Genomic DNA, 15,138 nt, shown 5'->3' on the forward strand with positions numbered 1-15,138 from the left:
CTGCCTGGCTACGTCTCTCCTGGCTGTACTGCCTGGCTACGTCTCTCCTGGCTACGTCTCTCCTGGCTGTACTGCCTGGCTACGTCTCTCCTGGCTGTACTGCCTGGCTACGTCTCTCCTGGCTACGTCTCTCCTGGCTACGTCTCTCCTGGCTGTACTGCCTGGCTACGTCTCTCCTGGCTGTACTGCCTGGCTACGTCTCTCCTGGCTACGTCTCTCCTGGCTGTACTGCCTGGCTACGTCTCTCCTGGCTACGTCTCTCCTGGCTGTACTGCCTGGCTACGTCTCTCCTGGCTGTACTGCCTGGCTACGTCTCTCCTGGCTACGTCTCTCCTGGCTGTACTGCCTGGCTACGTCTCTCCTGGCTGTACTGCCTGGCTACGTCTCTCCTGGCTACGTCTCTCCTGGCTGTACTGCCTGGCTACGTCTCTCCTGGCTACGTCTCTCCTGGCTGTACTGCCTGGCTACGTCTCTCCTGGCTACGTCTCTCCTGGCTGTACTGCCTGGCTACGTCTCTCCTGGCTGTACTGCCTGGCTACGTCTCTCCTGGCTACGTCTCTCCTGGCTGTACTGCCTGGCTACGTCTCTCCTGGCTACGTCTCTCCTGGCTACGTCTCTCCTGGCTGTACTGTTGTCTTCTCTCAGCCGGACAGGTAGAGAAAACAACCAACCATTCAGCGAGAGGAACCACTTCTGTTCTGACTTCAACTATTAGAGTAAATGGAAGCCGTGTGGAGCTCTAGGCTGACTCATCCTATGGCCTGTGTACTGTGTACTGTGTACTGTGTACTGTGTACTGTGTACTGTGTACTGTGTACTGTACTACGCCCCAGTCGGCAGGGTGGAACAGTCACCAAGCAGCTGAACACTGATTTAAAGGTTATGAAAAGCACAGTAAATAAAGAGTATAGCTCCTTAACAGATTAGCATTGCCGCTATTTCAAGACATTGTTCAATATCCCGACGAGCGGTTAGAGGTCAGTTAATACTTGTTTCGATACAAATACATAGATAAAAGTCGAACATTACCATAACTGGACTCATGACTGAAGCATTGAGCACGGGAATGTCATATGACAAATCCAGCTTTTGTTTTGGACATTCGCGTATTGATTTGATCCTTCCGCGTCTCCGTAGTTGTTTATATTGTGTAGCAGAACCTGAGCTCGAGGTGGACACATGGTTCTAGTGACGGTGGGTTCCACAGCCTTCTTCTAGGGTTCCTAGTGATAACCGTGCTGTAGCCGATGCATGTTCGCGTAACATTTGGCTTGATTTCCTGCAGAAAAGTTATAATTAGCTGGCTTGCTACAGGACTAAAGTAGGGATAGCCGGCTAGCTAAGTAGCTCTGCAAATCTTCCTGCCAGCTGTCATCTCAAGAATGACTTATTTCAACAGGTGGTAGAAGCAGGCACCACAAGGACTGCTTGTCAGCTTTTTCCGATTCACTCACTGCTTTGCCGTAAACCAGCTAAAATGTACTAGCCGTACAATATGCTAAATTCCCTTTCAACCAAATGCCCTTGATGATACATAACAAGTCTACGAGTTATGTGTCTGCCTGCTGGATAATCTCGTCCTGGTTGTCATGCTCGGACGTCACTTCATCAAATCATTAAGAGGGATTTGTGTGCTTCAGAGCGTGCTGTCGGTCAACCACATCAATGTGCGGATTGCACGGAGAAGTCCCACGTTGAATTGGACCGAAGTACCTAGTCAGAACCGCTTCTCCGGGGTCGCACAAGCTCAGCCGGAGTGGACAGACATGCAGCCCATCTCTGGATGCGGGACGGGGACCGAAGATGCCGCCGATAACGATCTACTGATTACGTCACCTGGCCCTGTGTACGATAACGTATCAACTGGTCCCGTCCCCGGGCAGAATCACCTGAATCTCAATGTGACGGAGCCAACGGTTAATGGTGAGAACTATAGCCGATGGTGCATGATTTCACTACATGAAGCTATGGTGAATTATAGGGGCAAAACTAAATTATTCTGCCTTAATCTGACCGTGTGAAAACCCCTCAGTCATGTGTCAACGGGACAAAGCAAAGAAGCATAGCACATCACAAGATGTCTAGTCTTTCAGCCTACCAGGCTGTTTATCAGACTGTTGTCAACACAGAACAGTGGAAGAGGTGGACACACACACAGGCGCGAGGACACACACACACACACACACAGACACACACTTTCACAGTCACAGTCAGCAGTTCAGCAGGTCAGCAGTTACACAACCATATCAAGAAATACTTATATAACCAATGCTGGCAGTTGTTTTTGTTGGAAAATGAAATCAGAAAAGTTAGTTGTTTTGAACTCTTATTCAATGTCCTTGCCCTCCTTTGTTCCTGTCTTCATGTACGGCCAGAAGACGACAAAGATGGAGGGAAGACGAGGTTGCGGAGGGGGGCGAGGAAGGCCCGTGGGCGGAGGCAGAAGCCTAAGGCGTCAGAATGTTGTGACAACCTGATGGCTGAGCTTCCCTTCGCCAGCACAGCAATGTGGAAAGACCTGGGCTGTAAGTAACACAGGGGAGAGGCTGGTGGAGGTAGAAATAATCGGAGGACTGCCTCGTTGGGATGCATGGAACAGAATGAGGAATGGCCTCAAACCCACACCCTGGCGGAGGTAGGGATCGGAGGACAGGCTTGTTGTGATGCATGGAACACGTGTGTTTAACGTCGTTCCTCATTTCGTTCCATGCATCACAACAAGCCTGTCCTCCGATTCCTACCTCCACCGGCCTCCCCTAAGGACTGACTGTCTGTGTTTACAGTGTGTGTAGGTGAGGCCAGGATCCTTACTCTCCTCCAGCAGCCGGCCTTGACGTCACATGGCCTCCATATCTCCACCCCCCCCCCATACTGATGAATAATACATGGTGAACCAGCGACTAGACCACACCAGTACACAGTAACAGCACAAGTATAGAGCTCAGTCTAAAAATGGCTCTTCATTTTCCCATGCCTGTCCTGTTGTTCTGCTCCCCTCCCCTCCCCTCCCCTCCCCTCCCCTCCCCTCCTCCTCTTAGTCACCAAGCCCGAAGGCAACCTGAAGATGAAACGGAAGATGGGAGAGAGTGAGCAGGACGCAGAGAAGAAGAGGAAAAAGAAGGAGACGCAGCGGCCAAACTATTTTGTGTCGATACCCGTCACCAACCCTGAGGTACGATGGAGGGCCGTGGTTGTCCACAACACTGCTTCAGTCCTCTTTTTAATTGCATTGTAGTCACATATCAATCACTCTGTTCTCTCTCTCTCTCTATCTCTCTCTCTCTCTCTCACTCGCCATATCTAACTATCTATCTTTCTATCTGTCTTTGTTCCTCCCTCCCCCTTCCCTCCCTCTCTAGATCAAGGAGGCTGTAGCAGCGATCCAGAGGGTGGTCCTCCAGAGAGACCCCAGGTTGGCGCGGGCGCTGGTGCCCGTTGGGAGCCTCCACCTCACCCTGCTGGTCACTCACCTGGCCAACCAGGACCAAGTCAACCTGTGAGTGACACCTCCTCCTCTTCCTCCTCTTATTCATCTTCCTCCTCCTTCATCCTTATCCTCCTCCTCCTCCTTCTCTTTATCCTCCTCCTCCTCCTCCTTCTCTTTATCCTCCTCTTCCTCCTCCTTCTCTTTATCCTCCTCCTCCTCCTCCTTCTCTTTATCCTCCTCCTCCTCCTCCTTCTCTTTATCCTCCTCCTCCTCCTCCTCTTCCTCCTCTTATTCATCTTCCTCCTCCTTCATCCTTATCCTCCTCCTCCTCCTTCTCTTTATCCTCCTCCTCCTCCTCCTCCTATTTCTCTTACTCCTCTTCTTACTTCTCCTCCTCTTCCTCCCCCTCCTCCTCCTCCTCTTCTTCCTACTCCTCCTCCCCCTTAACCTCACCCATAACTCTATCCCCTCCCCCTCACCTCACCTCACCCCTAACCCTAATCTCTCCAACAGGCAGACAGGAAGACAGACAAACAGACAGGCAGGCAGGCAGGCAGGCAGACAGGCAGACAGACAGGCAGGCAGACAGACAGGCAGGCAGACAGGCAGGCAGGCAGGCAGGCAGACAGACAGGGGATATGTTTAGCATTAGTTACCCACACATGATCTAGCAGCCATGGGGAGAGTAATGATGATGAAGATGATGAAGATGATGATGATGGTGGTGGTGGTGACGTAGGAGAGGAGAGGTGGTAGAGGGAGGAGAGAGGGGGAGGAGAGAGGGGGAAGAGGGAGGGGGGGACAGGATATAGAGGATTAATACCAGGATTGATGCTGTGATGTCAGAGCGGTGTGCAGTAGCCCAGATGAAGGAGTGTGTGTGTGTCTGCCTGTGTGTGTGTCTGCCTGCCTGCCTGCCTGCCTGCGTGCCTGCCTGTGTGTGTGTGTGTGCGCGTGTGTGTGTGTGCGCGTGTGTGCGTGTGTGTGCGTGTGTGTGTGTGTGTTCCCAGGGCTGTGTGTGCCGTGTCCCAGATGGAGGCTGCGTTGCAGGAGCTGTTGCGGGGGCGGGAGCTGGTCCTGCCCTTCTGTGGCGTGGGGCAGTTCAGGAACGAGGTGGTGTTCGCAGAGCTGGCGCCAGGAGAGCACCTCGCCACACTGGCACGCATCGCAGGTGGGTACGGCCGCTGCCAGCTGAGATGCCACCCCTCCTCTCCTCTCCTCCACCTTCTCCTTCTTCTCCTTCTTCTTCTTCTTCTTCCTTTCCTCTTCTTCTCCTCTTCTTCTCCTTCTTCTTCTTCTTCTTCTCATCCTCCTCCTTCTTCTTCTCCTCCTTCCTTCTTCTTCTCATCCTCCTCCTTCTCCTTCTCCTCCTCTTCCCCTTCTCCTTCTTCTTCTCCTCCTTTGTCGCCTCCCTCTCCTCCTCCCTCTCCTCCTCCTCTTTCACCTCCTGGTACCCGGTGGAGGTGGGTCATTCCATGCATTACAATGAGCCCGTCCTCCGATTTCTGCCTCCACCAGCCTCCCCTGTCGTGTGTGTTCTGTAGACGACAGCTTGGCTGACAGTGGAAGATTACGTACAGTCGTCATATTGAGGATTTCCTTGAGTCAGCACTCCAGATGTGAACGCTCTTCACAACAGGAAATGTAATGTTATGGTTTGAAGTATTTCAGTGGAGATATGGGTTAGGGTTAGGGGGATTAGGGTTAAGGGGGGGTTAGGGTTAGTTGGTTTGTTTCCATGCTAGATAGTGTGTATGTAGTTGTTTGGGATGGAGCTCGGCGGTGGCTGCAGATGAGAGAGGAGCTGAAGTCTAAATATAGAGAGCGTCTGAGAGCCTCATGTTATCATTCTGCACTTCCACTAACCCCTGCCCCCACCCACGCCCTCCCCCCACCTCCACCTCCACCCCATCCCATCCTCTCCTCTCCTCTCCTCCTCTCCCCTCCCCTCCCCTCCCCTCCCCTCTCCTGCTCTCTCCCCCCCTCCTCTCCTCTCCTCTCTTCTCCCCCCCCCTCTCCTCTCCCCTCCCCCCTTCCCCTCTCCTCTCCCCTTCCCCTCTCCTCTCCTGCTCTCTCCCCCCCCCTCTCCTCTCCCCTCCCCCCTTCCCCTCTCCTCTCCTGCTCTCTCCCCCCCCCTCTCCTCTCCCCTCCCCCCTTCCCCTCTCTTCTCCTCTCTCTATTGATTATCTCCTAGCCTTACACCAGGGTTAGAGTTGCTGTCTCCCCCCTGTCTCCCCCCTGTCTCCCCCCTGTCCTCCTGCTCTACAAATAGCTTTGTTGTTCTCTAACTCACCCTCTGACTGTGTTTGTCTGGCCGTTTATCTGTGTGTGTCTGTGTGCCCGTGTGTGTGTGTGTGTGTGTGTGTGTCATTGCTAGCAGAGCTGGCCAGGCGAGCGTTTGAGGAGAGAGGTCTGTCATCTGGCGACAGCAAAGACTTCAAGCCTCATCTGACGTTCATGAAGCTGTCCAGAGCTCCCAAGCTTCGCAGTCAGGTGAGTCTCTCTCTCTCTCTCTCCGTGTGTGTGTGTGTGTGTGTGTGTGTGTGTGTGTGTGTGTGTGTGTGTGTGTGTGTGCGCGCGTATATATAAAACTGTCCAAAGCTCCTACGCTAAGCTAAGCTAGTCAGATGAATGTGTGTGTGTGTGTGTGTGTGTGTCTAAAGCTCCTAAGCTTTAAGGTGAGTCTCTCTAATGTTCTTGAGGGTGTTTAACCTAACTGCGTGATGTTTAATCTTATCTGAGAGAGCTGAACACTAACTGTGTGTGTGTGTGTGTGTGTGTGTGTGTGTGTGTGTGTGTGTGTGAGTGTGTGTGAGTGTGTGTGAGACCTGAACACTAACAGTAGCTGTGTGATAATTGATGTTACTGTTGCCGTCTTTGACGCAAGACCCAAAGCTCTTAGGATGACATCAGTCAATACAGTCATGTTTTTATTTAGTTCATTTATTTGTTTAATTATGATTCCAGTTATGTTCATGTATATGAAGTCACGCAGTCTGTTCACTGCCGGGCTCTAGGATGAAAAGGAGGTGTTTTTGGGACATATGATACTTTCTAATAATAGCTGTTAGGTAGGAAGAAGGTAGAGTGGTTGTTTGAAAGTTGTAGAGATGACTAATGTCTACCTTCAACCTGCCTTATCTACAGTCTCTGTCCCAGGGAAGGAAACAGGCTCTTTACACACTCGTGTGTGTGTGTGTGTGTGTGTGTGTGTGTGTGTGTGTGTGTGTGTGTGTGTGTGTGTGTGTGTGTGTGTGACCTGTTCCCCCCCCTGGCTGAGCGATGTGGTCAGTGATGTCATAGTGATGTCCCTCTGGCTGGACCACACGCTAGCAACGATGGATGAGGCGTTGACCTTTGACCCGGGGGAGCAGGGGAAGATGGGAGTCGCGGTTTAATCTTTTGGCTGGCGGGACACGACGCATTTCCTCCTGGGGTTATCAACCCCCTCAGGGACACACACACGCCTGGGGACACTCTGTTCCTCCCAGTTCGTGTGTGTGTGTGTGTGTGTGAGGGAGGGAGGGAAGGGTGTGTTCTGAGCACGTCCGTGATTCTTGTCAAATGTGATCGGCAGCACATCCTCACGTCCCCCCTCCTCCCCCCTCCCTCCCCCTCTCCCCCTCTCCCCCCCTCTCTCCCAGGGAGTGAAGAAGCTGAACCCAGCCCTGTATTCAGAGCACGCTCAGCTGCAGCTCGGAGAGGAGAGGGTCTCCAGGCTGGATCTGTGCTCCATGTTGAAGAACAAGACCCCCGATGGGTACTACCACAGAGAGGCCTCCGTCACTTTCGGTGAGTACACACACTCACACACACACACACACACACACACACGCACAGACAGACAGACACATGCGCACAGACAGACACACACACACACACACACAGAGACACACACACACACAGAGAAACACACACAGACAGAGACACACACACACACACAGACTCACACACATACGTAGTACGATGTGATCAGAAAGCTGAAGCAAGCCAGGGAAATGCTACTTCAATAAGACATGCATTCCATCTGTTCTTGCTTGGGGCGAACATCAAACCTGAGAGGCAGTTTAACCAGATACAACGCTGTTGTTTCAAAGCTAGAACATCCTGCCGGAAGCTCTGTGTCTCTCTCCGGAGAGCTCCTATAAAGAGTTCATTTGAAGCTACCGTTCTGTCAGGCGTGCAATTGATTATATTTGATCTGTGCAGTTGTCCTTGGGGAAGCTGAAATTAATAGGGAGGTGCAGTGTCCCTGTTTGACCGGCAGAGGGGGCTGTCACCTCTCTGTTGGGGGTGATAGGCAGCCACGGTCTTGTAGGTTACAGCTGCTATGTATGTCCTCTGCGTCACCTGGACAGCTCTCTACCAGGGGAGGCTGGCGGAGGTAGAAATCGGAGGACGGGCTCATTGTAGTGAATGGAATGGAATGACACGTGTTTGGTACCATTCCTCATTCTATTCCATACATTACAGAGAGCCCATCCTCCATTTTTCTACCTCCACCAGCCTCCCCTGCTCTCTTCCCAGGCACAGTCCCCCTGTCCCCGACCTCCACCCCCCCCCTCTATAGGGACTAACTGTAACAGGAGTTAGAGGTGTGGTGTTCAGGCAGTAGTCTGTCCCCCCCCCTCCATAGGGACTAACAGGAGTTAGAGGTGTGGTGTTCAGGCAGTAGTCTGTCCCCCCCTCCATAGGGACTAACAGGAGTTAGAGGTGTGGTGTTCAGGCAGTAGTCCGTCCATCCCTCCATAGGGACTAACAGGAGTTAGAGGTGTGGTGTTCAGTAGCACTTTTCTGTCCTCAGGTTTGGGTCTGACAGAGACAGACTCTGGTAATTGGTTGGGAGTAAACATTGCCTCTGCCTTCTCTTTGTTGTCTGAGTGGCTCTCAGGGGCTTCTGTTCTTCAGTGTTTTTACTCTTAAGAGCTCTCTCTTTCTCTCTTTCTCTCCCCCCTGCTCTCTCTCTCTCTCTCTCTCTCTCTCTCTCCCCTGCTCTCTCTCTCTCCCCCTGCTCTCTCTCTCTCTCTCTCTCTCTCCCCCCTGCTCTCTCTCTCTCCCCCCCTGCTCTCTCTCTCTCTCTCTCTCTCTCTCTTCCTCTCTCTCTCCATCTGCCCTTCTCTCTCTCTCTCTCTGTCCCTCTCTGAATAAATCATTAAGCAGATGAGCTCAACTTGGAACGTCAGTGTCCTTGACAGTCTGTTTCATGTTGTTGTTGTTAGAGGCTCTGAGTAAACACCACAACCTTTCTATATTCAGTTGACAGTTCTCAGTGAAGTTCATGACTATGTTGAGATCGGTTTCTTTCACTTCCATAGCGAACAGAGAGCAGTACGGACTGACAGGAGGGGCCTAACTAGAGCATTGTCACGTGTGGATTCTCTGGTCCTCTCCTGCTGCTGTAGGCTGCCCCCTGGTGGCTGTGATAGAGAATGACAGCCAGCCTCATTACACGCAGGGAGTGTGTGTGTGCGTGCGTGTGCACGTGTTTCGGTCAGGTGTGTGTGTGTTTAGGTCAGGGATGTGTGTGTGTGTGTGTGTGTGTGTTTCGGTCAGGTGTGCGTGCGTGTGCACGTGTTTCGGTCAGGTGTGTGTGTGTTTAGGTCAGGGATGTGTGTGTGTGTGTGTGTTTCGGTCAGGTGTGTGTGTGTGTGCGTGCGTGTGCACGTGTTTCGGTCAGGTGTGTGTGTGTCTGCGTGTGTATGTGCGTGTGTTTAGGCCATGGATGTGTGTGTGTGTGTGTGTGTGTCTGAGTGGTGGGGACAGAGCAGGCTAATTTATGTGCACTGACTGTCTCCACTGACTGTCTAGCTCATACATTGGTGTCTGTCTGTCTGTCTGTCTGTCTGTCTGTCTGTCTGTCTGTCTGTCTGTCTGTCTGTGTGTAAGTGGCTTTCAGACAGCCAGAGACAAGTTAATCTATCTTCCGACTGATTTAGATTTAGGGCAAGAGGGAACAGAAGGGTTCAGCATACCAATATGTTCCCAGCTCCCCTTCATTCATACAGAGAACAGGAAACTACAAACCAGTGGCATCGCGCTTTTCATCTCTTTGATATCTGATCACCAAAAGCAGTTGGTTTTTATTAGTCCTATCATTTAATAAACGTAAACTTTATGGTCATATTGTGTATTGTATTAGATTTGATGATGCTGTTTTGTGTTTCCGTGTGATGTTAAAAGCAGGAGTACACTAAGCTCCTCACTCACATGCTCATCATGGGACCTTGAAATACAGTCGTTGAATTGTTGTTTCTCTCGTCTCTTCTGACGACACTAGCTTGTTAGCTTGTTAGCTTGTTAGCTTGTTAGCTTGTTAGCTCCAATATATTCAGATGACACTAGCTTGTTAGCTTGTTAGCTTGTTAGCTCCAGGGTAGTATGACGACACTAGCTTGTTAGCTTGTTAGCTCCAGGGTAGTATGACGACACTAGCTTGTTAGCTTGTTAGCTCCAGGGTAGTATGACGACACTAGCTTGTTAGCAACATAAGCTAGCTTATATTACTGACAGTACCACACGTCTAAGCGTGCTCTGGATCCTCCTGTCATTCTGATTGGTCAGTCAGCAGAGCCTCTGATTGGTCAGTCAGCAGAGCCTCTGATTGGTCAGTCAGCAGAGCCTCTGATTGGTCAGTCAGCAGAGCCTCTGATTGGTCAGTCAGCAGAGCCTCTGATTGGTCAGTCAGCAGAGCCTCTGATTGGTCAGTCAGCAGAGCCTCTGATTGGTCAGTCAGCAGAGCCTCTGATTGGTCGGTCAGCAGAGCCTCTGATTGGTCGGTCAGCAGAGCCTTTGATTGGTCGGTCAGCAGAGCCTCCGATTGGTCAGTCAACAGAGCCTGTGATTGGTTAGTCAGCAGAGCTTCTGATTGGTCTGCTCCTGGGATGCCTGAGAAGCCATCTGGATCGGGACAGGACAGCAGGCAGTGAAGGGGTGGTACCTGTTGTTTGTTGTTGTTGTTGTTGTTGTTGTTGTGTACCACGTAGCAGAGTAGGATGTGTTGGGTCTAGATGACACAAATAGACTCTCTCAACACCCTGATGTCTTGTTTAGGTGCCATAACGTTGGCTGCACCACCCACCCCACACCAGCTAATGAACCTAGTAGAACACACACCAGCCATGGTGGGGAAGTGTGATGATTCACCATGTGATTAGACATCTGTTGTGTTATTATTATATATATTTTTATTAACAGGAGAGAAACTTGTAGAGGGGATGGAGAGGTCTTTAGGAGGGACAGTTAAGATGGAGCCTGAAGAGACGGGTCTTCAATCTACGGAGGAAGATTGGTAGTGACTCTGCAGTCATGACAGCAGTGGGGCGCCAGGACAGTGAAAAGCTGTGTGTGTGTGTGTGTGTGTGTGTGTGTGTGTGTGTGTGTGTGTGTGTGTGTGTGTGTGTGTGTGTGTGTGTGTGTGTGTGTGTGTGTGTGTGTGTGTGTGTGTGTGTGTATGTGTGTGTATGTGTGTGTATGTGTATGTGTATGTGTGTGTGTGTGTGTGTGTGTGTGTGTGTGTATCTGTATTCCTCCCTGCTCTCTGGCAGCTGTGTGACTAGGCTGATGATCAGCTGGCCATTACAGGGTGGCAGTGCCAGTTGCAACTGGGTTCATCAGTGTGTGTGTGTGTGTGTGTGTGTGTGTGTGTGTGTGTGTGTGTGTGTGTGTGGACGTGCTAGTGCCAGGGGTCTCCCACCAGCCATCTCCTCTAATTGCTCCCTGTGCTGTCCAAGACCGTGGGTCTGACATGCCGTGTGTGTGTGTGTGTGTGTGTGTGTGACCACTGACTGGGTGTCCAGAGTGAGTCACAGTGTGATGATGTTATGGAGGGGTCAGAGGTCATGGTGAGGGTCAGTCAGTGGCTGTCCTGTCACACCCCTGCAGCTGACCACAGATCTCCGTATGACAGGGCGACAGGCTGACAGGCTGTGTGTGTGTGTGTGCGTGTGTGTGTGCGTGTGTGTGTGCGTGTGTGTGTGCGTGTGTGTCTGCGTGTGTGTCTGCGTGTGTGTGTTTAGGTCAGGGATGTGGATGTGTGTGTGTGTGTGTGCGTGCCTGCCTCAGTGAACTGCAGGCTGGTATGTGTCTTATTAAGGATGATACAATATTCATGCATATGGTTGTCTGGTGAATAATTCAGCTGTGCAGTCTGAGGAGGAATGGCCTGGATTCATTACATCAGACGCTGGTTAAATGTCATGTTGTTTTTGCAGGAAAGAGGCCTTCAACACATGACTTGTAAATCGATCGATCAATTCCTCTTTCACTCTATTTCCTCTCCTCTCCCCTCCCCTCCTCTCCCCTCCCCTCCTCACCTCTCCTCTCCGCTCTCTCACCTCTCCTCTCCTCTCCTCACCTCTCCTCACCTCTCCTCTCCTCTCCTCTCCGCTCTCTCACCTCTCCTCTCCTCTCCTCACCTCTCCTCTCCTCTCCTCACCTCTCCTCTCCTCTCCTCTCCTCTCCTCTCCTCTCCTCTCCTCTCCTCTCCTCACCTCACCTCTCCTCTCCTCTCCTCTCCTCTCCGCTCTCTCACCTCTCCTCTCCTCCCTTCCCCTCCTCCTTCTCGTTCTTCTTCTTTTTCGTCCACTACTCCTCCTTTCTTTCTCTCTCTCTCTCTCTCTCTCTCCCCTCCCTTCCTCTCTGCGGGCTGAGAGTGATGGTGACCTTTTCAAGTTGTCACCCTGTCTGTCTGTCTGTGTGTTTGCCTGCCTGCCTGTCTGTCTGTCTGTGTGTTTGCCTGTCTGTCTGTCTGTGTGTTTGCCTGTCTGCCTGTCTGTCTGTCTGCCTCGCCTCTCCTCTTCCTCCTCCTCTTCTTCCTCCCCCTCCTCCTCCTCTTCTCCCTCCTCCTCTCCTCCTCCTCCTCTCCTCCTCCTGTTCATGGGTATTACTGCTGATTGGACAGTAATCCGCCATGGTGATCGTGGTTGCTGTGGCGATGTTCCAGCATTCCACAGTATTGTTGTTCCTCTCTGACAGATGGAGAGATCAACAGGCAGATGTTATCTCTCTATCTCTCTCTCCCCCTCCTCCCTCCCTCCTCCCTCCCTCCCCCCTCCCTCCCTCCCCCCCTCAGACACAGCCAGCGGACACTCTGACATTACACTGTGTTCTCCCCTCATTCTTGTGTCCCCTTCAGTACAGCAGCAGATTAACCATGACATCACATGACCGTTTTCTCTGTTCAGTCACTCTGTGATTTAGAGGTGAAACGGTGACGACAGGCAGGCAGACAGACAGGCAGGCAGGCAGACAGACAGGGAAGCAGACAGGGAGGCAGGCAGACAGAGAGACAGACAGGGAGGCAGGCAGACAGGGAGGCAGGCAGACAGAGAGACAGGCAGAAAGAGAGAGAGAGAGAGGAAGGCAGATAGACAGACAGGGAGGCAGACAGACAGACAGGCAGACTCAGAAGAGAACAAACACACTCGGCCTGATGGAGGTCAGAGAGAGAGAAACGGGACCTAGTTCTCTCCAGCAGGATACCAGGAGAAACAGACTGTTACACTTTCTCTCATCTCTGCCCATTATTTGTTCTAGTATAGAGCTGTGTGTTTCTCCTGGTGTGTGAGTTCTAGTATAGAGCTGTGTGTTTCTCCTGGTGTGTGTGTTCTAGTATAGAGCTGTGTGTTTCTCCTGGTGTGTGTGTTCTAGTATAGAGCTGTGTGTTTCTCCTGGTGTGTGTGTTCTAGTATAGAGCTGTGTGTTTCTCCTGGTGTGTGAGTTCTAGTATAGAGCTGTGTGTTTCTCCTGGTGTGTGTGTTCTAGTATAGAGCTGTGTGTTTCTCCTGGTGTGTGAGTTCTAGTATAGAGCTGTGTGTTTCTCCTGGTGTGTGTGTTCTAGTATAGAGCTGTGTGTTTCTCCTGGTGTGTGTGTTCTAGTATAGAGCTGTGTGTTTCTCCTGGTGTGTGAGTTCTAGTATAGAGCTGTGTGTTTCTCTTGGTGTGTGTGTTCTAGTATAGAGCTGTGTGTTTCTCTTGGTGTGTGTGTTCTAGTATAGAGCTCACAGGGTTCATATTAGACACAGTCAGGCCTTGAGGACTGCCAGGGGACAACATACAGGACCTAGGCTGTATCTGAGCTGACACACACACACACACACACACACACACGTGTCAGGAAGGTGTGATCTGGTCACATGCATGTGAGGAATGTGTGTAGCCCAGTGTGACTGAAGAAGAGACAGTGTTGTTTAGGAGAAACCATGTTGTGGTAGTGACTGTACACACACACACACACACACAGTGTTAGTGGCTGTAGAATGATCACCAGGAGCGGGGGTGAAATATGATAATAATGAAATGTAAAATATGTGACCTCCTAAGTGTACTCTGGTTGTACTCTCTGGTTGTACTCTGGTTGTACTCTCTGGTTGTACTCTGGTTGTACTCTGGTTGTATTCTGGTTGTACTCTGGTTGTACTCTCTGGTTGTACTCTGGTTGTACTCTCTGGTTGTACTCTGGTTGTACTCTCTGGTTGTACTCTGGTTGTACTCTGGTTGTACTCTCTGGTTGTACTCTGGTTGTACTCTGTGGTTGTACTCTGTGGTTGTACTCTGTGGTTGTACTCTGGTTGTACTCTGGTTGTACTCTGGTTGTACTCTGGTTGTACTCTGTGGTTGTACTCTGTGGTTGTACTCTGGTTGTACTCTGTGGTTGTACTCTGTGGTTGTACTCTGTGGTTGTACTCTGTGGTTGTACTCTGTGGTTGTACTCTCTGGTTGTACTCTGGTTGTACTCTCTGGTTGTACTCTGGTTGTACTCTGGTTGTACTCTCTGGTTGTACTCTGGTTGTACTCTGTGGTTGTACTCTGTGGTTGTACTCTGTGGTTGTACTCTGTGGTTGTACTCTGGTTGTACTCTGGTTGTACTCTGGTTGTACTCTGGTTGTACTCTGTGGTTGTACTCTGTGGTTGTACTCTGGTTGTACTCTGTGGTTGTACTCTGTGGTTGTACTCTGTGGTTGTACTCTGTGGTTGTACTCTGTGGTTGTACTCTGTGGTTGTACTCTGGTTGTACTCTGGTTGTACTCTGTGGTTGTACTCTGTGGTTGTACTCTGTGGTTGTACCAGAGCCAGAGGTACTAAATGTCCCTCCTGTCACCCCATCCTACAGTTTGTTCAACTGTGTGTTTGTGTGTTTAAGATTTCAGTGTGTGTGTGTGTGTGTGTGTGTGTGTGTGTGTGTGTGTGTGTGTGTGTGTTTTGCGTGCTTAGAGGTTGGGCTGTAGTAGAGTCTTTCTGAGAGGGTGGAGTCTGGTACTTCAGACCAAAAGGTAGGATATGTTTTATTTCTATGGATAGATAATGAATATGGACTTGTCCTGTGGTTGCAGCAGTCATGGAGTTCAGGGAGTGGGTTTATTGTGTGCTGGTGTCACCACAGATAACATCATCTCAGTGGACACAAGAAAAGGTCAATATGAAGGAACTGTTATCTACCGTACACAGCTGCTTGTGTGTGTGTGTGTGTGTGTGTGTGTGTGTGTGTGTGCACGGTGTGCGTGGTGTGTGTGTTCCCTGTGTATGTGTGTGTGTGTGTGTGTGTGTGTGTGTGTGTGTGTGTGTGTGTGTTCCCTGTGTATGTGTGTGTGTGTGAGACGCTACTGCCTCGTGACCAGGTTTAAAGCTCCATGGTGAGCTGACCTTCACAGAAACATAAAGTCATCCTCAAGTTTGACATTGCACGGCAGAGCTGTGTTTGTGTGTGTGTGTGT

General features: G+C 50.9%; 1 protein-coding gene across 2 annotated transcripts in view; it reads left to right on the forward strand.

The window, feature by feature from the left end:
* Positions 1-1,589: 1,589 nt before the first annotated feature.
* akap7 (A-kinase anchoring protein 7) overlaps positions 1,590-15,138 on the forward strand; it is a gene marked incomplete at its 5' end in the record, with an annotated part of 23,866 nt that continues 10,317 nt past the window's right edge. The window contains 7 exons of one of the 2 annotated variants that reach the window (XM_083689416.1): positions 1,590-1,923; positions 2,376-2,525; positions 3,039-3,172; positions 3,360-3,496; positions 4,438-4,598; positions 5,808-5,920; positions 7,072-7,219. In XM_083689416.1, coding sequence (XP_083545542.1) covers positions 1,590-1,923; positions 2,376-2,525; positions 3,039-3,172; positions 3,360-3,496; positions 4,438-4,598; positions 5,808-5,920; positions 7,072-7,219 — 1,177 coding nt within the window. The remainder of the gene's footprint in view (positions 1,924-2,375; positions 2,526-3,038; positions 3,173-3,359; positions 3,497-4,437; positions 4,599-5,807; positions 5,921-7,071; positions 7,220-15,138) is intronic. The other variant, XM_083689417.1, reaches the window with a different exon arrangement.

Source organism: Argentina silus (assembly GCF_951799395.1).
Source record: "Argentina silus genome assembly, chromosome: 17".
Lineage (NCBI taxonomy): Eukaryota > Metazoa > Chordata > Actinopteri > Argentiniformes > Argentinidae > Argentina > Argentina silus.